A 23398-nucleotide genomic window follows, 5' to 3' on the forward strand; every position below is an offset into this window, starting at 1 on the left:
CAGTCTGGGACTCGGAAGCTCTGATCATGATTAAAATATAAACCGGACGTGAAGCCTCCTCGCCACTTCCGTTTGGTCTTTACAGTCGCGCAAATGTATCAAAATATAAATCAAAATCATCCAAGTATATTTAGCTTGCTGCTTAGCAGAAATGGAAACTAAAAAATAAAATGTAAAGATATTTTAAAATATATTTTCGTTAACGGAAGTGCCAGTTTCCTCTCTCGGATTTCGGGAGGTGTAGTTCCAGACTCTATATATAGCATTCGGAGATTGTGGGATAGTTGTCTGGCTACGCGAGACTACCCAGACTGCAACAGGGGTAGGCGACAGTCTGAGGTTGTTGAATGAGGAGGACTACACACCCCATTACAAAATCTGGGTAAAAGGGTGACATGCACTGTGGTGGTTGTTCCCAACAATAGCTCCCTAGAGAGAGAGACAGTAGACCAAACCCTTACCCCACTCTGTGCCGGTGCACTCTATTCAGTGACTGAATGCACATGGCATTCAATTCAGTAGCCTATTTCTTTTATAGGCTCCTCATGGAGTGCTCTGTTATGGCAATGTTCAGTAACAGCCACTAATGCCGAATTTACGCCCCGTCGCATGACAGTGTCGCGTATCAAAAAAAACACGCTGCGTCCGCGACGCGTTGTGAGCTTGCACATCTGCTATTTTCGGCAGGCGACACACACGTCACACGACAAAGTATAAATCTGGCTTAAGGAGGCCGGAAGAGAGGGGAAAACTCCGGAAATTCTCCACATTCCTGACAGGAAGAGATAATCACCCCATGACCCACAGCATGGAAATACGCCAAGGCGGGGGAATATGATGCCTGGCTTAAGCCGGAGATTTTTGAGGTGGCCCTCCCTTACCGTAACCTATTAAAGCACGCTCATAAAGACTCTATGGCCTCTGCCTATATATGCAGGCATGCACACGCACTATACGTGCCAAGTTTTAAAAATAACGGGACACCACCTCGGGTTTAAGTTTAGAATGATATGGTTCCTCGCTTTGTGGCAAAATAAAGGTCTCATGAGTTAACCCATTCAATCCGGGAACGCGTCTGTGTCATTTTTAGATTTCTTTGGCTACTCAAAAATAGCAGATATACAAGCTCATAGCGCAGCACCAAAAAAAGAATTGTGAAAATGTGTGCAAATCATTGAATATATATATATTTTTAAAGCGAACATTTTTAACTCAAATCTTTTTATTATTACTTATGTTGCTATAACATCAGTGGTTCTCAAACTTTTTCATGTCAAGGACCACCCAAAATGATATGTATGTGGCCGCGGCCCCATCTCAAAATATTTTGTTCCAGGGACCCCCAGAAGGAAAGATTTTAGTTAAAAATGTATATACATATTCAAAGATTTGCACACATTTTCCAAAATGTTTCAAAAAAATAGCCAAAGAAATCTAAAAATGACACGATGCGTCCCCCCGGTCTTAATGGGTTAATGTGAGGACACACTCAGACGTCAGCCTGGAGAGCCGTGTTCTGGGGTGACCTTTCTCACAGCAACGGGAGACCGGCGGTGATTGGGTGACCCAAGCTGTGCTCCAGTAGCAGTTAGCATGGCTAGCCAGCCATGCAGGTAACGTGTGTGTACAGTAGCTGGGGGACATTGAGGTGAATGTGAGCGCATGCAGACCATGCGGGGACCTTTAATAATTCAGATGGAAAACAGGATCTGTTTAAACGGTGTGGAGATACACTTATAGGCGACAACACAATAATAAACTGCCTAAAGCCTCACCCAGTTAGCTGCCTTTTATTAATACATTTTTCTCTCTCTCTCTCATGCAAAGAGTTTACTGTCTTTCAAGAATAGCAAATCCTACATGAGACGGAGTAACTGGTAAATGTAACTTGACATCATGGCAAGGAATTTAGCTCAGGCTAAACTGAAATGCAGTGGTGGACAAAGTACTAACAACATATTGTAGAATATAGTCTGTTACAAGTACAAGTTCGGTATTCAAAATTGACTAGAGTAAAAGTACAAAAGTACTGCCATCAAAATATACTTACAAGTACCATAAGTAAAAGTACTCACTATGCAGAAGGTCCCATTTAACAAGTTTTCAAATGTATAAAATGTATGGAAATCCTTTGAAAATAGCAGATCTACAAGCCCACAACGCGTCGCTTTGCAGTTGAAGTGGTTTTAAAATAATAATCAAAATCTACAAAGTAACTAGTAACTAAAGTTTTCAAAAATAATTATAGTGGACTGGAGTAAAAGTACAACATTTGCCTTTGCGATGTAGTGGAGTATAAGTAAAATTATAGAAATTTGGAAGTACCCCAGTAAAGTAAAAATACCTCATAAACTGTACTTTTATATACCAATACTATATAAGGTATGTATATTTGAATCTGCGTATATGGGTATATGCGCGCATTCGGGTGTATATCATACACACACTTTCACACATATGTACATGTCTGTGATGGTGTGGGTAAGTATGAAGTCATGAATGCAAATATTGAAACATTTTGAGTGTTTGATTAATACGAACAAATTAAGTAGTTTTGAATGTAATTGCGGATAATTCTTTGAGCGTTCATTCAATATGAACTTTGTAAATATGAATAACTTAAACCAACATGTATAAAGGATAGGCATAAATAAGCCATGAGCTTCAGCCGATGTCTTTTCAACCAAACAGCATGAAATATTGTATTACAGTGTGTATGTTTTGTGATACCGTTGATGTGGATCGTAATAACTAACTAATAACTAATAAACTAAAAACTTAACCCATTTAAGTTTTTTTTTTTAATCAATTTTTTATAAAAAAAATCTAAAGAAATCCTGTTGCTATATACATAGAAACATCTAAAATGACACAGATGCTTTCCCGGTTTTAAAGGTAAAACAAGATATAGGCTTTCCCGGTCTTAATGGGTTAAGTACAGTACTACAGCACAGTAAATGTACTTAGTTACTTTCCACCACTGGCATTACTACAGACTTGTGGGCACATTTTTGAAGACGTTGTTCCTCCTCCCTTCACGGTTGTTTTTGGGTCGCGTGGGGTTTATGAATCAAACGTTGGTCCAGCTGTTGGGGCTTATATAATAACACTGTAGGAGATCCAGTTGATCCATCGTACGCAGCGCAAATTAAGAGCTGTTTACGTAAACACACACACAAACACACACGCGCTCGCACACACATAGACAGGCATATGCAAACTCACACACTCCAGGCAAGCATAGATACACAAACAAACTTGGGAATTGACAGTCTGAGGTACAGTCAGAGACTGACGATAAGGTAAGGATGATGATGGAGAAGTTTCTGTGCTGAAGCTACACTGACAGCAGCAGTCAGGGCTCCTTGTGCTTTGGGTTAGCAAAAATATCACAATTGTGAAAGGAATTTTATCCAGTAGTTTGTCTCCTTGTCTGAAGAAAGTGAGACAAACTCCTCTTCTGGAGCACAGGAGCAGAGGTTAAAAACGTCCCATTCTCGAGCTATAGGAGCTCACACTCAACTCCTATGACAATATTGTTCACTCGGTGAGATTCCACATGATGGAAACCTTTTGTTTTGAACTCTGTGTCCTGACTAAGAAGAGATTATTTACTGTCTGCAAAATAGGGGGGAAAGTCCCACCTAGAGAGACTGTTATGAACACAACAGATTGTCTTAAAAAATAATATTTATACAGTGAATAGCATCTGCTTTGCCACATGCACTTAATTGTGTATGCGTGCGTGGCTGTGCGAACACACACGCACGCACACACACACACACACACACACACACACACACACACACACACACACACACACACACACACACACACACACACACACACACACACACACACACACACACACACACACACACACACACACACACACACACACACACACACACACACACACACACACACACACACACACACACACACACACACACACACAGCTAGTGTTGTGGTGTCAGCTGAGCACAGCCTGACAGTCCAGTCCATGTGTGTTTACTTTGATGGTCCCGTGGTGGGTTATGTGCGAGGCGGTCAATGCAACCACAACAGTAGGCCCTACAGTATGATCAAATAGATTCACATTTAGCCCCCAACACACACACAGCTGAGGCCCGGGTTAAAATGGCAGCCCCAGAGTGCTACTGTTAGTTCCAGCAGCTTGCCCTCCACAGCCATATTTATCCAGGATGGGGATATATTAGGCATGTAATGATTTATCGTGAATCGATTCAAACTGATGACAATTGAAATCGATTTAATATAAAATGTATCGCAATGCAAACAGCAGAGGGCACGTAACAAAAGAGGAGACAATACAGGATCTTTGTAAGAGAATTGATTTTAAAAAATGGGTTTTCTGTCATTTGCTACTGTATTGATAAGAGAAAACACAGTATTGTAAAAAAGAATTAAAGAGAAGAAAATACTGGAGCGAGAGAAAGAGAGAAAAGAAAAGAAAGAAAAAATAGGTTTCGGTCATTTGTCTGGAAAATAATTTTGTGTTTAAAAAATCGTATCGTGAATCTAGTGTCGTGATTCGAAACGTATCGTGAGTGAATCGTTACATGCCTAAGAGATATCTATCTATCTATCTATCTATCTATCTATCTATCTATCTATATATATATATATATATATAGTTACATAAGACACCTTATGTAACTGACATTTGCTTCATCACCCGATCATGCATTTCAAAGCCTGAAAACAGGGTTAGCAGAGATTTCCTTTCATATACATGTTCGAACCACTGGGCTGCCACCCAGCTCATGTGCAAGCCACTAATCCCGCCGTTGCTGTAACGATCCCCGACACAGAGATGTGTGGCTATATAGGGTGGATTCATCCTTCCACTTTGCTGCCTTTGGCCCCATGTATGTCGTAGGCAGCGTGGGATCGCCTGCTGCTGCTCAAGTGCTCTGCGAAATGAAGGCTGTGACAGGCGTAGGGGGAATTAACCCACAGAGAGCTCACAGAGATATAATGAAGGAGATCTGACTCTTCAGCTGGAGTTACGCAACGAGAGCCACAGCAAGTCAGCCCATGTTGTTTAGGGCTGTGACAGTTCAAGCGTTTACTTCTCTGTTTTCCCAGATACTCAAATATATGGTAAGCCTACAGTTGAGAGAATGTTGAAGCCTCACGCAGGTTCAACATTCTCCAAGCCATTTGAAAAATAAATCTTTGATTTGATTAAAGATTCTATTTGAGAAACTTTAACTTATAAGTTTAGTAAACATATAATAAAGATGAACACAAATACCTTTTTGATAGAAACATAAACTGACCTAGTTTATTTAACCACTTATAGGTTATCTTTTTTTAATATGTAAATACCTTAGCCCTCATTTCCCTCTATCAGCCACTATATTATTGTGCTGTTGTGTTTCCTTGCAGAAAAACCACCCTCTGGCTGTACTTTGGTTTTGTTCCACTGTTAATGTTGACATTCATCCCTTGCAGGGACGCCTCTGTCTGTGGGGGGAGGGGGGGGGGAGCTCGGCCGGAGCTCTTAATTGAGCCCTTTGAACTTCAAAGGGGTTGTGCACCGAGTTGATTGATTGGGCCATTAAAGTGTCAAACTTGTTCTGTGCTCGTTAGTGCTCTCTCTAATCAATTAAGACAGCCATCACTTTGATACCTGTCAGAGAGGGGAGGGGGGAGGGGGGAGTGTGTGTGTACACACACGGATCAGAAAAGTTACCTAGTTTCCCTTTAAGCCCTAGTTGAGAGCTGGAGAAATGCCAGTGGAAAATTGATTGATGAATATCGCACGCACACAACAACTGATGTCCTCTTGGACTCCAAATAACAATGTTAGTGACGCTAACAGCTGCTGCTGTCCAAGTAACTAAGATTTTTCATGTTTAGTTACTGACATGAATAGAACCGCAGCAAGAATCTGTCTTGAATGTATATGCATTTTTCTCATATAGTACTGAAGCAGCTGTATAACTCAGAATGTAAAAAGTTAACTACTTATTTGTTTTTCAAGTCACTCACTCCTCATTCTCAACCTGAGGCCATTTTTTTTTTGGAGTTTTTTTCTATTTTTTTCAAAAACACGTGAAACACGTTAACTCATTCACTGCCAGAACATTTTTATTTTTGCGTTTGACAAACTGCCAGAGATTTTTCATAGAAAAAAAAAGTACTCAGGAGCCAAGATACAAAATGTTTAAGTTTTAAGTTAACAAGGAAGTGGATTGGAGTCTAGATCTTCAACAAATCATATCTCCTTGGTCTTTAGGTTAAAAATTAAATAAATAAATAAGAAAAAAAAAAAATTTGAAAAAATTAAAAGTCGTTTTAGTTGTTCTTGGCAGTGGAGGCTTAAAGGACAAAAGTCGTTTTAGTCGTTCTAGGCAGTGAATGAGTTAATGGCACGTTGCACCATAGCGCTAAAACATGTGAAACACGTTAATGGCACTCAATGAGTTAATGAAAAAGAAATAAAGAAAAAAGATGTCATGGTATTTTTTCTTATAGTTCTCATTGGGATACAGAGAAATAGGACTATTTAGTTTGTTAGTTCCATTGATCCAAGCTGGAACACAAACGGCTGACCACAAACATCCATCTGACCACAAAGTGGTCGGATGGGTGGGCCGCGAACATGTTTGAGATGTTCAAGTGGGCCCTGATCCAGAAAAGGTTAAGAACCACTGATGTACTGTATGTACATTTGTGTGTTTGGTCTGTGTATTGCTACTTACTAGTTTCCTATGCCACTCTAGGAAAATAACCTCCCAGTGCGTCCTCCTCGTTATAGTCCCTCGAGATTCACAGCTAAACAGCGTTCAACTCCAGAGATGACAAACTCGTTGCCAAACTAATGCATCAGATACAGCACACTGGTTAAGTGTCACAGGGAAATCATTTTGGACTAAATATAATCTCCCCTTTTTTTTAGACGGCCAATTACTGGGGGATAAGTGCCAGATGGAACAGGACACAGCACACACGGAGGCCGTCCCCTCGTCAAGAGGAGCCCAAGCCACGTAGCCTACCTGTCTCAGCGGTGAAATGATGCACAAAATGCTATTAAAAAAACGCATTCTCTTGAATTTCATTCACACACGCGCGCACACACGCGCACTACCTGTTTTGATCTGTTCTGTTATTATGACAATATTCATTTCCCTGACTGAATGGATGCTCAATTAAAATCCCAGCTTTTGGCACAAGTTATATCTGCATCCACTCTCCACAGTCTTGTTAGAAATATGCTTAGAGAGAACCATGGCATCCAGACTGAGACTTCATGTGTGTGGCAGCAGCCAGGCAGCAATCCCCCCAGTTCCACTGGGAGGTGTGGCAGCTGGACCATTTATAATGGGCTTCACAAAAACGAGCTACCCACTTTCAACCTGCGTCCCTATTTTGGGCATTGTCCAAACATTTAGCTTGTAAAAATTGCTTATACTGTAAAAAAAAAGAACTATTTTCGCACAACACCATCGCATAACAAGGTATAAGATAGGAGGGCTAGTTCAGTGGTTAATCCATTACGACCTGGAACGCATCTGTGTCACTTTAGATTTCTTTGGCTATTCAAAAATAGTAGATCTACAAGCTCATAGCGTGTAGATCTGCTATTTTAGAAAAATCGTGAAAAAATACATTTTCTATTTTTTCAAAAAACTGTTAGGATTTCCATTTTTTTTAAAGAATCGCCTCAGGTCTTAATGGGTTAAATGTAACATTCAGGATTGTACATTGTGTACACAGACTGCCAATATAATCTAGACATACAGAGAAAGAGAAGTGGTATAATAATAAACTAAACAATACTGGGTGTGGATGGGAGCTGATTAGGGCATGCCAGAAGAAAAGCAACAGAAGAATGCCGTTCTTTTTTCTGCGACCGGTCTGGTGTTCTAGAACAGCGATTCCCAAACTATGGGTCGGGACCCCCAGGGGCGTCCCCCTAAAGTATTTTGGGGGGGTCCCCAGATGATTAGCTTAATGTGAAACTGACACCGTTTTCTCACTCAACAGTAAGCAAACCAACATACAGTATAAGTGTAACTAGGGTATCTGCACGTGTAATGACTTTAAGACCTTTTTAATATCAGCTTGGCCAAATTGTCAAATATTATGTAAGAAAGAGGAAAACATTGTGAAAATAGCCGATCTACAGTAGCTCACAACGCCTAGCAGTGCAAGGCGTTGTGAGCTTGTAGTTAGGCTATATTTTCACAATATTTATCTGTGGAACCGAGTCAAACTAAATGTAATGCCTACAATTCCAAGTGCTTGTCAGGGTGGGGGGTCCCCAGTTCAAATATGATTATTTTGGGGGGTTGCAGCACTGAAATGGGGGGGTTGCAGCACTGAAATGTTTGGGAATCCTTGTTCTATAAGATAGTAAATCACTACAACCAAATGATATTTGCAATCTACTTTTCTTTACTCAGAACTCTTTTAGAAAACGTTGCACGCTACAATATGACAGTAAAGGTCTTTACACAAGGGGGTTGTGACGAGCAAGTATCTCACATTATTATTTATTTATGAAAAGTTTACCTTGCTTTATTACCGTGATTTAAAAGATTCACCCCTGTGTAGGGACCTCAATCTGTGCAGTCTGGCATCTTTGATGGATTTTCCCATGCAGAAAATGCAAGAGTTTACTCAGAAATGCCACTTTGACTCAATGTTATTACAACCTCTTAATGTTTCCTGGAGAGTTTCAATTAAAGTTTGTCCCAAGTCAAACAACCATAACATAGTAAGCTATGTCAAGCCAAATGCAAAAAATAAAATTCCCCACAATGCCATGCAACACCCAAAAAGACACACCAGAAATACTCAATGCGGAGCCACACATGCATTCTCACCCACACAGTCTCTGAAGAGTAGCACGCACACGCACGTACACTGTATGCACGCGCACACACGCACACACAAACACACACACACACACACACACACACACACACACACACACACACACACACACACACACACACACACACACACACACACACACACACAGACACAAAGTCAAACACAAAGTCAGTCACACACACATACATACCATGAAACTGACTCATCACTCAAATGTAACACCACACACATGCATACCATGGAACTGGCTCAACACTAAGCACTTGAATTGCAGAGTAATTGCATCTCCTCCAAATTGTCTCATAACGCTCTCTCATAACAGTATCACTATCCACAGATCTACATTGCCTCCTAATTAACTACTGCCTTATCGACTCCAAACCACCCACCTCCAGCTCTCTTTCTCTTATGCCAAAGCAATATTTAATATCAGAGGAACAGTTTAGCATAAATAACCATATTAAATCATGTTCAGTTGACAGCTAACTTCAGCTATTCTGGTAGTATCAAGCCACCTACATACAGAAAATTGGAACAACTGTCACAAAACTAAAAATAATAATCAAGGAGGCAGGGTGACGTGATTTTTAGGCTTCAACAGTAACGACAGTAACAACAGCAACCCTAGCATCCCTAGTCTGGGCATGTCATAATTCGTGAACATTGGTTGATCATTCGGCAAAAAGAGCAGATCTACATGTGAGCTTGTAGATCAGATATTTTTGGTGAAGATATTTAGTGTAGCGAGGGTTCCCTGTGGGAACTTTTTAAGAGGCTGTTGGTTACAATGGACACCCAAGAGTGTACTGGAGAAGAACTGCTCATAAACTTGTACACGAGAAAAAAGAACGCAAACATTTTAAACCAAAGTCAAATTCATTGTTGAGCACTTTTTGCTAAGGGGTGTTGTTTATCTACAGTGTGAACCTGGGCCATTAGAGATTACACAGAATACAGTACAAAAGGAATATAGGAATGTCATTTTCAGCTATTTAGAGCCATGAAAAACATTAACGGAGTTAATGCAGCGGAACTCTGAGCATGATGCTGAAAAGAACAAAAAGCTGAACTAATTACAGCCCCCCCCAACTTGCATTTGACCACTTAATATACTTTGTGCAAGCTCACAACGCGCTGCGACATGTTGTGTAGATCTGCTCATTCTGAATGTTTGCATACTATCGGCAAATATTCGCATATTTTCACAGAATGTTCGGCTATTATGACATGCCCATAGCATCTACAATGATGGTAGTCAAGTCCCACTTACATACAACATACAGAAAAACAAGCTTTTCCGTCAAGGATCTTAAAATACTTGCCTGGGAATAAACCCTGCAAGCTTTCCCAATGAGCTGCACCTCACAGCCAAATATAGTATTGGATTGGACTAAACGCAATAAAGATGTGCTGGTGGGAAATATCCAACGCCGCCACGGAGGTGCAGATAATCAGCTTTTCTGAGCGGCATTGGCTGCAATAGGCTCATAAATCTGTAATAAGGGCCCCCGCTCTTCAGACCAATGAGTCCAGCTTTGCTCACGCTCGCTAACTCGCTCGCTCGCCCCGCCGCTCTCTCTCTCTCTCTCTCTCTCCTTCGGAGTGAACTCAGATGATCAATGGAGGAGGTCATACCGTAAGGCTCATAGCAATCCAATCAGAATCACAAGGGACGCGGGATAGCATCTACTGTAGTGTGTACACTGATTAATCTTATGGGCGAAGGGTAAATGTGTTGGCCTTAGTTGATGTCTGGGGGATAGTAAATACCCCAAACTACACAGATAACATCTCAGGATTATAACATGTAGGATTATGTGTTGCAAATCCTCCTCCTGTTCAGCCTCTTATTGCTTTTTTCATGCATCAAGCTGGCCTGGAGAGAGTGTGTACTCTGTGTGCTATGTAGTGTACAGCAAGTTTCTGTACACAAGAGAGGAGGCAGCAGGCATGGTGCTGCCAAGGACTCTTGGGCAGCCAAGGATCACAGTCACTCCCTTTGCTTACTCTGCTGCCCACACACACCTGCAGGTGTGGTCCACAACCCGTAAACACCAAATTAATGTAGTGCACTGGGCTCCATCCAGGTCGGCCAGTTCCAAGGACAATCCCAGAAGCCAAACACACATGAAAATCACTCAGGCTTCTTTCTGGGTATACAGTATCGTTGCTGTCGGACAGAAAACTATTATCTAAATTGTTTAACTTGTGTGTTTTTTCGTAAATGAATGCCCTACTTGAGCATGCCACACAAAAACAGCGAAAGTAGCAGATCGACAAGCTGAAAACGCGGCGCGAAGCGACGCGTTTTGAGCTTGTCGATCTGCTACTTTTGCCGTTTTTGAATTTGAATCCTAAAACGTAACAGTTTTGGTCATATGAGGTTTCCACAAGACAAGAGACGATATACAGTATAATTTAAACTCAATATTCTCCTATTGAGGATTTGTTTTGGCTCTGTTTTTTTCCTTCTCTTTTCAGCTAATGTAATTACACCGCTCTCTGAGCACGTAGGGAGGATGGGGAGACGGTTCTCTAAGCCTGACTAACCAATGAGGCCCCGCGGGTATCGTGGTCTCGTTTCAAAGCTGAGTCTGTCAGTTTCACGAGGACCACTGTTAGCAGTCACAAACACATACTGCTACCCCTTCTGTCCTTTTGAAATGTTTTTTTTTTTATTATCTCAGCCTCATAGCAGAGACATGAGACATAACTGTAGGAAGAGAACACGGTATTCGCTCTCCTCTGCGGGGTCTTGCTGCAGCCTTGAACTGTGACTGAATTGAAGAACTGTGAAGAATTCTTACAATGGATGGGGGGGTTCTGATTTGATCAAATTGTCTGTGAGCTCACTCCTTTGGCAAGAGCTGAGCTGCGCTCTGATTAATCTGATTAAGGTAAATGGCTCATTCACTGATACCTGTCTGACTTGGGAGTTAATTATCTGGATGATCTGCAGAAGCACCCGACTGGGGGCTGACTGGCTGCTGAGTACTTTTTACCCGAATTATTACATTTCATTACATCAGATTCAGCGCATGAAAAGTAACCGACTGCAAAATGAACAGCGAGTTTTGGGTTTTGGAGGGAAGAAAAGCTCGCCTTCTCTGTGTTTTTTTTCTGCACCAGTTATTATGGTGCGGCAGTGGCTCACAAGGCAGAGTCACCGCTTGGGAACTGGAAGGTTTCAGGTTTGATCCCCGTTACTCCTCCTGGCTTAGTGTCAAAGTGTCCTAAGACACTGAACTTCCAACTGTTCCCCTGTGCAGTGGGCAGGTGCACAAATAGGTTTGTATTAAAAAAGAAAGGACCTACAGTAGGGTATGATGCACCAAGATAAAATCTCAGATTAATTACTCACTTGTTTGCTTGGAATGAAACTGATAGGACTCTGAAAATAGCTTCACCCTGCTGTGAAATATTTAGTGTGTGTGTGTGTGTGTGTGTGTGTGTGTGTGTGTGTGTGTGTGTGTGTGTGTGTGTGTGTGTGTGCGTGGCATGTGTGGCATGCGTGCGTGTTCGTATGGCCTCAGTCCACCCTGAGGGGGTCGGAGAGCTGCAGTCCCACAAGTTGTGCTTTGACAAGAGTTGGCGTCAATAGGGAGATGTTCCATTCAGGAAGCTCCCCTGCTGTGATAGGTGCCACATCAGTGCAGTCTGAACAGCCAAACTCATTGTCTTAAGTGCTTTACAGACCCTGCCTTTTAAGACAAGAAAAAGTGCTCCTCGGAGAACTGCCAGACCCCTAGTGGTTGAAATCTGAAGATCAGAGCACTACGTCACGCTAAGCTTGGCCAATCAAAAAGAGGGACAGGGAGGAAAAGAGGGTCAGACCGGGAGGAAAAACGTTGAACCGGGAGGAAAAACGTTGACCGGGAGGAAAAGAGGGACAGACCGACAAAGCCTCATGTAGGCCGACCCCCTGGGTCTGGCAAAAAGTGTCGGAATTCCACAATAGCCCTAAAAGAATGTTGCATATTTGCGGCTGATATGATGTTGTTTTTCTCTCTTGAGAGTGACTTTTATCCCTTGAGCTAAACAACACAGGGTCATCGACGTAGACTCTAGTCCAGTCACATCCAGATTTACTTAGTCCAGGGAAACTGGGTTCAGAATGTGCACACAACCAACCATAGTTTAGCTCTTTGTCTTAACTACGTACACGAACCCTTAGTGTCCCTCACTACTCTGGGCATGTCATAATAGGCAAACATTCAGCTAAAATAGGCAAAAAATCTTTAAAGTGTGAGAACTACTGATTTAGAAGGCATTTGTAGAATCGGTCTCAGGTCTTAATGGGTTAATCTGACTGTTACATTGCAAATTCTTGACTTTAATTAGTATAACCAATCAACAATATCAAGTTTAAAACAAATCTAAACTATTAAACACAATTCAATACACCACGAATGTGATATACAATATATTGTACAAATTGAAGAGACATTCATTCTTCATCCTAAAATCAGCAGGGTATGGGTAATAAATGATACATATTGACTATGGATAGGACTATTAACCGTGGTTTATAACAAAGAAATGTAGAACTGAAAATGCAATAACAAAACAACAAATGTTTTGACATCCCTAGTTTTGTGGAATCAATACGTGTAATAATCGTGAAACCGTAATTATTTTTCTCACTTATAACCGCACCATCAAAATCCATAATGGTTCCACCCCTAATCCTGACTCGCCACAGCAGCACAGTCAAGACAAGATGATGGGTCCTTCTGAGGGGTTTGTTTTCATTGATCCGTTTTTGATGACCTGAGGGCTATGAATTAATGACATCAAGTCAAAGGATTAGGCTCAGGTGGTGGAGTAGCATGCACCAGAGATTTGTGGGGCTGCATGACTGATCCTATGACCATGATCATGGCTTTCATTTCCATGGATGGGTGATGTCCAATGTGGGCGGTCTTCATGTTAGTCTAACGAGTAGCGCGGAAGCCTAATATTTTCCTTGCCCAGTGGGGGGGGGGGGGGGGGGGGGTTCTGCTTTAGTTCAGCGAATCAGTGGTGGATGTTTTGCTTCTGCAGGACATCCGGGTTTTTAATCCAGGTGGGTACATTCACAATTGGGGGCTCATCTGGATCAGGTGTGTGGTTGCCGGGGTAGGGGGGCTGCTTGAAACTGAGGAGGCTAATGATACTGTATCTCTATAATACAGCCAAATAAATCTCTATACTTAAGTTGTTATTTGTTTTGTTAAGCATCTTTGAGTATCCAGAAAAGCATTAAAAAAGCAGACTTAGCGAGTCTAAGATAAGTCAAGAGGAACATGCACTCATTTATGCAAACAAGGACTGTTGATGATGACTAACAACGGTTCAGTATACAATGACATTTTTCTAGCAGAGAGCATGTGTGAAATGTGCAGTGGTGTAAAGTAACTAAGTACATTTACTCAAGTACAATTTTGAGATATTTTACTTTACTGGATTATTTCCAGTTTTCAGTACTACTACTAACTACACTACATCTCAGAGGCAAATATTGTACTTTTACTCCACAAAAATGATTTGAAAACTTTAGTTACTAGTTACTTTGCATATAAATTATTATATTATAAAACCTACATTAACCAATGTATGTTCTACATATAGGCTATTTGAAAATAGCCGATCTACAAGCTCACAACGCGTCGCGAATCGCAATGCGTTGTGAGCTTGTAGATTTGCTATTTTCAAACATTTTAGTACTTTTACTTTTGGTACTTTAATTATATTTTGATGCCAATAGTAATACTTTTGTACTTTTACTCAAGTAATATTTTGCTTATGTAAAATATCTGAGTACTTCTTCCACCACTGAAAATGTACCAATATCTCTGGTCCTTAGGGCCTACAGGCACCCTGGTGGCTCAGTGGGAGGTGTTGTGTGCTGTGGAAAGGTCCTGGCCCTGAATCCCAGAACCCCACCCTCCTGCTGGGCAATCTGGCAAGCTCTCTAGTGCCCCGTTTCCCAAACTCTGGGTCGGGACCCATGTTTGGGTTGTGGAACAATTTTTATGGGTCGCGGGAAAATATCCCCTTTTCTTTCAAAAGATATAAAAAACGTTTCATTTTCATTCATTTGGAATTATGTTGAGCAAAGTGATATATTGGCCACTGAGGTCAGCTTGGAGTGAGTCTGTGTTTTTGCTTTCCTGCCGGCTGGTATCAGCACTGCGGACGTCTGTATAGTGTTGTTTTGAATTAGTTTGAGAGTATTGTTCGAGAGCTTTGATTTAGTTTTTTGTTTTGTAGTTGTTTGTTAATGTTATGGTCTTCTGTTTCTCTGTTGTGAAGGTTTATTGTGTTTTAAGCTCCTTGGGTGATTGAGAGGATAGCGACGGATCTCTGTTTGCCCTTATTTGTCCTCTGGACAATGGTTGTAATGTTTTGCCCTCTGTCAAAATGAAAAATCAATAAAACATAAGTGTTTTAAGTATTCAGTTTTCAAAAGTACTTAAGCAGTAAAAGCAGAAAATCTAATCATTTCCATAAAAACAAACAAAAAAAAACACGTTTAAGAAGTAGTGAAAAATAGCAGATCTACAAGCTCTCAACGTGGCGCAAAGTGACGTGTTGTGAGCTTGTAGATCTGCTGTTTTCACTCGTTTGGGTCCCGGGCACACATATAATTTCTCTTTTGGGTCTTGATCTAAAAGGTTTGGGAACCACTGCTCTAGTGGATGAGATAGATTTTATGTGTGTACCCCATGCGCTAGACACAGCAATAATACTTTGTGTACATTGGGAACTTCACAGTTCACAATATCACGTGGGCTGAAATTAAAGTGTAAATAAAATGAAACAGGACATAGGATATGAGAGTACAAAGTGTCATATGCTGGTCTGCCCTGGACTATTGGCAATTCTCAAACTTTAAAGTGTAAATAAAATGAAACAGGACATAGGATATGAGAGTACAAAGTGTCATATGCTGGTCTGCCCTGGACTATTGGCAATTCTCAAACTTTAATCCAAACAAGCTTCTGCCCGCCGCAAGGGGGGATATTTTTTTTTGGTTGGTCATCACCACAGTGAACCAGCAAGCCTTTGTGAATGTCACATGCACAAAACAAAACAACATAGAGAGAAAGCGTGTTTATATTCAGCTACTGTAAGCAAGAAAACTCTTAAAGGAGTAGTTCAAGCAAAAAAAATGCTTATTTTCTATCAATTACACACCCCATGAAGCCTTGAATTCTTTTTTTGGGTTTTTTTGGTTTTGGTCACATTCCTAAGCCAATAATTTGATGACCGGGTCATCGGTCAATAGGAGACTCAGTAGGCTCTTTGAGTCTCCTACACTCTTTGAGTGCCGGTCATCAAATTATTGGCTTAGGAATGCGACAAAGACAAAAGAATCTCCAAGAATTCAAGACTTCATGGGGTGTGTTTTTGGGTGAACTACTCCTTCAAAGCACAGTCCACAGTTATGCAACTAGTTGCGTATACTGGACTGGGCTTCAGATATTTCCATATGTATGTAGCCTATAAATAAATCACAGGTGTTGGGTAAGCACTTCGTTAATGATGTTGATATTACATTCAGCTTACAGCAAACCTTAAAACTATCACTGACTGCTTCCATGTTGCTTTGTCCTGGGATCTATCTCACACACACATAGTCACACACACAGTCACACACACAGTCACACACACACACAGGCCAAGCAAAATTGTGTGTAGCCTGTGGACAGAGTAGACGCAATGCATACTGAAAAACAAAATGTATAGATTGATGAACGTGCCTATCTGAACATGGCATTTTATTTTAGATATATGGATATTCCTTCCATATCCAAACGCTTTTAGGACACAGAGTAGCTTTGTAGGTCAATGTCAGCATGTAGCCTAGAGTGCTTTTTGTTTACAATCTTAATTGTCTCCGCCAGGCCGAAAGGCATGGCCGAGATGTTTTGCACCCTGTCCGTCCGTCCGTCTGTGAACAGCTCCGTCTGTGAACAGCTAATCTCCGGCACCGTTGGCTTGATCGCAGCAAAACTGTGCACACACTCCTAGGATGCCAGAGCAGAACCTCTGCCCCAAATGTTTCACATGGGCCTATTATAGCGCCACCAGGAGGCGGCTTTTTGCAAAACAAAATTTTTGACAGAACTCCTACAGATTTTGTCCAAACATCACGCAAATCGGTACACAGTATCTCTATAGTCATTAAACGAAACAGGTCTTTCAGATTTTTCATATTCCATCCTGATTGGCTTAGATTGGCTTACAAAGTTTGCAGGAGTGCTCAGTTTTGAACAAAACGCCTCAAATCATGAAAACAGCGGGCGATTTCCGTGAAATTTTGCATGCATTTTAAAATCAGCCTCATGGTGGCGCTATAACAGGCCGATTTACCAATAACCTGATCTGTGTAAAACTTTGTATGCACACTCCCTAGAGGCCAAGGAAAAACCTTTGCCCTTCATTTATTACATCTTCCTTTTATGTGCCACCAGGAGGCCGACTTATATAAAACAATCTTTTTTATATTACTCCTTCAGATTTTATCCAAATTTTACGCAAATCGGTACACATGATCTCTATAGTCATGTGATTAAGACGGATCTGTTTTATTTTCCACATATTCCATCCTGATTGGCTAAGATTGACATTTAAAGTTTGCAGGAATGGCCTGTTTTGAACAAAATTACGCAAATCATGAGCGCAGTATCTGATTGCGGTGAAACTTTGCAGGCACATTCACACTACGTTGAAGAACAAATGCCAGCCTTTTAACTTTGCCCTATTATAGCGCCACCAGGAGGCCAATGTTTGCAAAACTTTGTTTTTATATTATTCCTACAAATGTTGTCCAAACATATTGCAAATCGGTACACATTATCTATATATAGTCAAGTGATCAAGATGGATCTAGATTTTTCATATTCCATCCTGATTGGTGAATTCCGAACATTGCTGGCCCACAATAACCTACCTGACCTGGCGGAGACCTGTGCTCCGAGGAGCATTTTTTTTAATACATAATCTGTGATGCATGCATTAAGTCGCCAGGACCAAGGGGGAAATGTACTAGGTACCCGCCCCCTGTAGTAAATACATCCACGTTCCATGGCACGGGATAAATATGTCACTTGTTTGTTTGAAGTCACCTTTAATGTTTCATATTGGGGCTGATTAGGCTGGTGTTTTACAGTAGCCTATATATCATGCATATTTAAAATTTAAAAAATGACCTTCTGGAATGATCCTCGACACAGTTATTTATAGAGGCTATACTTGATAGTCCGATCAAGATACGGATAGTGACAGTACTGGGGTCTGATCGCTCTGCCGTTCTGAACAATGGAGGTTTTCCGTCGATACAGTCAGTGTCTTTCTATCAGTTCCTGCAGACCTGGCTGCAACAAACCACCGAAAGGCTGCTGATCAGATAGGCATCATGCAATCAATGTAAACTGCCTCTTTACAGAAAAAGGGGTTCCCCTTCAAACCCGTTCCACTGAAGCATGTCGAAATCAACATTGGCATTATTGATGATGTCAAAAAGGCACATTAAAAAAACCCGCTGTACGTGGAATATTTACATAACATTTCTTTCTTATTCATGCCCCCTTACCTTTATCTTGACTTGACGAGATACTTTCCTCCTCTTTTGGATTAGCAACCTGTGTTATGATGGACGTGTTGTCCATGGAAACGAGATGTTTTGGGGGCTGATCCTTCGGGCTACAACACAGCTTTATTCCTGCCAAACATCACCCATTACAGTCAGTCCCCTGACTCTACTACAACACTAGGCTGCTATAATATAGACCGACCGACCGACCGACCGTCCACTGTATTGCAGCATTAAAATCCCATTTTATACGACATTACTACTCGCTTGATCGAAACGAAAACAGTCGTCGGCGAGCTGCAGATACAGTGTCCACCATTTGAGACGACAGTCCCGGGGTAGGTATGGTGATATCTTGGAAGAAAATCAAATTCAAGAGAGTCAATCCTGCTGCTGCTGCTGCGCTTGAAACCGTGTCTCCTGCTGCCTGCTGTTGGTTGTTGTTGCAGGCAGCGGAGGAGAGAGAGAGGAGCCCCCGCCCCCCCCCCTGCTACTGTAAGCCCTGGGCAGTGGTGTAAAGTAACGAAGTACATGTAATCAAGTACTCTATATTTATTATAAGTAACACTTTTGAGGTGTTTTTTTACTTTACTGTTTCCAATTTTCTGTACTTTTACTTCTACTCCACTACATCTGAGAGGCAGATATGTATGTTATACTTTTACTCCACTACATTTATTTGAAAACTTTAGTTACTTTACTTTGCCAATTTTTTATTATTATTACAAAACATACATTAATCACTTCAGGCCTATTTAAACTTTGGCTATTTGAAAATAGCAGATCTACAAGCTCGCAACAAGTCGCACGACGCATTGTGAGCTTGTTGTAGATCTACAATTTTCAAAAGATTTCTATACATTTTGAATAGTTGTTAAATGGGACATTCTGCGTATAAAAGAGTACTTTTACTTTTGGTACTAGTATATACTAGTATATATATATATATATATATATATAAAGTATATTTTGATACTTTCACTCAAGTGCATTTTTAAAACAGGACTTTTACTTCTAACAGAGTATTACTACATTGTGGTATTAATACTTTTACTTAAGTAAAACAATTGAGTACTTTTTCCATCACTGAGCTGGGTTCAGTCCACGTTACAATGTAGCTGTGTCATATGGGGACTTTTGTTTACATGTCCATTAGAGATGGCTTGCAGACCACCCTGCATCCTCCTCTGTAGCCTGCAACATATTATTCTCCAGTCAGATGATGTGCAATGCCTCTAATATTAGCTGAAAGCAAAGAAAAACAAACTCAAACATAACATTCCTAACCCTGGAGTTCTGGACTTTGGTTTGGCACTTTTGTTGTTTGTTTGTTTGATTGATTGACTGAATACTTTTTTTTTACAGTTTGCAAAATTCTACAGAGGTACAATTATTGCCTACAATAATGCTAAAAGGATAACAGAAAGTCCTAAGGGCTTGTTTCCATTGTGGTCCTGTGTATTCAATTCATCAAGATATTTAAAGACATACATACTATGTATTAGTAGCAATTGTCAGTTTTATTAATAAACTTCATTTAGGCCTCTATAATAATAGCACCTTTCTTAACAATGTTACAAAGTGCTTTACAATAGGCTAAAAATAAAACAAAATCAGGGATGCATTTGTGTGACATGTAAACAAGACAACAACAAGGCAATTAAAACATGCACAAATTATAATATTGGCTAATTATTAGACGCACCAACTGTTTCCATAGGGTTCCCAAGCCATGGCCCCATAGGTCAGGAGCCTATTTCTGTAGCACAAGGCAGCTTGATGTATAATATAATTGTGTTTCCTTTCTTGATGTTCTGTGTAAAGCACGTTGAATTGCCTTGTTGTTGAAATGTGCTATACAAATAAAACGTCCTTGCCTTGCCTTGCCCACAAGTACACCCCCTGGACATGATGACGCTAGTCTATGTCACAGCAACTTATCCCCAAGCCACCCCTTGATATATGCTAGATACTGTAGTGCCAAGCAGGGAGGCATTGGGTACCAGTTTTATAGTTTTTGTTATGACTTGGCCGTAGATTGAACCCCGACCTCCCAGTCTCCGGGCGGACACTCCGGGCGGACACCCCTTGGCAGCAATAAGACCCTGGTCTTATTGCTGCCAAGGGGATTTTTTTTTTCTTTTTTAAATGTTTTTTTAAAAGAGGATGGAAAGAGAGGATGGAATTTTACTCTTGCGTAATGCATGTGTTGCCTAAGCGTAGCCTATAACCACCTGCACTCACACCCAGGTCTCCTGCATGAAACCAAACATCTACTTCTCAGCCAAAGGGGATTCCTCCTCCAAGGGACATATAGGCTTATGTGCATATACTAGAGATGTACCGAAAAAATAATAATCCTTCCTGACACCAATTCCGATAACTTGCGTATCGGACGATACCAGTGAGTAATTAAAAAGAAATCTAGGACAGTGGTTCTCAAAATGGGGTCCAGTGACCCTCAGGGTTCCTTCAGGGGGCTCCAAATGGACCCTTACAAGTCACTCTAAAGAGTGTACAAATGGAACCAAATTGGAAAAATAGTAGGCTAGTTAAAGTGCAGCTCCACGTTAGTAAAATAATAATGTAAATGTTACAGTAAGAATATAAAACAGTAGTGCAACATCAATTCAAAATATTACTGTAAATGAAATCTCATCATGTGATAAATTACATGTTATCGGAATGGCATAGACTGGCATACTCGCAGATACCAGCATTTTAGGCAGTATCGGCAGCTTTTCCAATACTGGTATCGATATTGGAACAACTCTTGTATCCATTCCATTTGCAGGATCTCATACAAGAGCCATACATGTGAACCATAATCTATTGATGATGGCCAGTGTGTCATGTGTGGGCATCTTCAAGTTGCAGGCTTTAATCAACAGTGTTCTTTCAATGTGGGTCGTGTCTGTGTCTTGATGCTTGTAATAAGGGCAATGTACAGTCGACACCACAATACACCTCTAGTGTTTCTGAACCACTTCACAAACTCTGTCCATCACTGCTGGACTATCAGTCTCAGGTTACAATGTCACGAGACTGACCCGTTGAAATCAATCTGACCACACAGTAGCACTGTGTGATCCGTGACCGCAACCTGATTATATTACAGAGGCAAAAACAGGGATAAGGTAAATCATTCCTCAAATTAAAATGGAATAATAGAGGCCTAGTAAAACCAAGGTGTTGCATAGGGAAAACCCACAAGAGAAACTCTGCTATCTTATGTTAATACCACTAAAAGGTAGTATTACTGTACAGATGATAAAAGGAGTAGGATATGCACATCCCCACAGTTTCTTTAAACATGGTGCTGGACCCAGAACATAATCAAGTGAAGATACCCATGCTATTTGAAACAGGTGGGAAGTGACAATGGTGCATAAAAAGCTGCACCAAAACTAGGACGTTTGTGTGTGCTAAATATGACCAATTCTCCCTGATTCAATAAAGATTAATGAGAGAACAATGAAGAATGCTTAGGCCTGCTTCCGAAGTGAAACACTTTTCATTGGATTTTTCAGCCTGTCACATTAAGTCACATCCACTAGGTTGGACTCTGAATAGATTTGTTCAAAGAACCTTGCCTAATTGGAGTCAGTATCAATCATTACCCTTTAGATTGATGTTAGTTGAAAATGACCTGATGGCATCATTTCTTATAGCTTATAGCAGTTGAGTCTTTTTGTTTGAGAAGCTATTAAGACCATTTCTGTTCATGTTTGTCATGCAAACATTAATTAAAATGGTTCTCCCTCTCGTTATCACTCTCTCCCTCTCTCCGATTGCTCTTCTGTCTGAAAACAATAGGGTGTATTTGAAAGATTGCTGCGAAGAAGTGTCCCTGTAAGACCCAGCAGATGCAAAAATAACATTCAGTGGAAATAATTAGCTGTGGTGGTGCTATTTTTTTATAGCTCTCTGGGCACACAAATAATCATTCTTAGAAAGATGACAGCTGCAGGGCACCGGGAAGTGCTCTGGAAATCACCCTGTTGTTAATAAGAGTGTGGAGGAGCAGGAAACACTCTACCTGATGAGTGAGAACTGTAGTAGCGCAAACAGAGCCAAGGTTTGACTGACTAGCTGAGTATTGTGTGTGGGTGTGGGTGTGGGCAACACTTGAGCAAATCGTCTTTGCACAATGAGTCATATCTGTTCTGATTAATAATTAAATCAAATGTGGTTTTGATATTAAGTTGATGACACACTCGTCATTCTTACTGTCTTAGAAATAGTTTGGTTATGTCACTGGTGGATGATTTATGAATGTGGGTGTAGTTGAGTGAGGAATTGTAATCTCATAATCCTCTCTGGGGCTATCGGCAAGTAATTGAGTTCTTCTACTTTCTAAACACTGGCATGGGTGACAGTTACAGACTACCGGTAATATCATTCAGTTGATCAGTGGATGGATGTCTACTCTAATGTGAATTCTACTCATTAGGCCCTTAAAAGCTGAAGTTACATGAGGAATGGCACCCAATAGTTACAAAAGGCATCTGGTAAAATAAAATATAATAATAATAATCCTATTCAAACTCGGCAGGCGTGCATGTTGCAGAGGACCAGAGGGAGTGTGGTGCCCAGCATGAAGTCGGTTGGATAGTATCCAGAACCGCTGATCCGATACGATATAGGCATCCAGTGGAGATCCAGTAGTCCAGAACTGCCGATCCGACCAATTAAGCCCATATATAGGCATATATGGCATAATTACATAATTACTTATAATTATCATAAGTAATATATGGCCATATAGCCTACTGATGACATCATAAAAGGGACACAGGCAGACAGACAGATACAAACATCTCCATACATGGGCATAAAAGGGACAGACAGACAGACAGACAGACAGACAGACAGACAGACAGACAGACAGACAGACAGACAGGTACCCTGTCAATGGGTCCACCAGGTCCAACAAATATTGCATTT

General features: G+C 40.9%; 1 protein-coding gene across 3 annotated transcripts in view; it reads right to left on the minus strand.

Moving 5' to 3' along the window:
- Positions 1-18876, minus strand: part of ctdspla (CTD (carboxy-terminal domain, RNA polymerase II, polypeptide A) small phosphatase-like a) — a 45620-nt gene extending 26744 nt beyond the window's left edge. For all 3 annotated transcript variants that reach the window (XM_080417208.1, XM_080417207.1, XM_080417206.1), the window contains exon 1: positions 18452-18876. In XM_080417208.1, coding sequence (XP_080273334.1) covers positions 18452-18527 — 76 coding nt within the window. In that variant the 5' untranslated portion in view covers positions 18528-18876. The remainder of the gene's footprint in view (positions 1-18451) is intronic.
- Positions 18877-23398: the final 4522 nt, after the last annotated feature.

This window comes from Gymnoscopelus braueri, assembly GCF_963280865.1.
Source record: "Gymnoscopelus braueri genome assembly, chromosome: 21".
NCBI lineage: Eukaryota > Metazoa > Chordata > Actinopteri > Myctophiformes > Myctophidae > Gymnoscopelus > Gymnoscopelus braueri.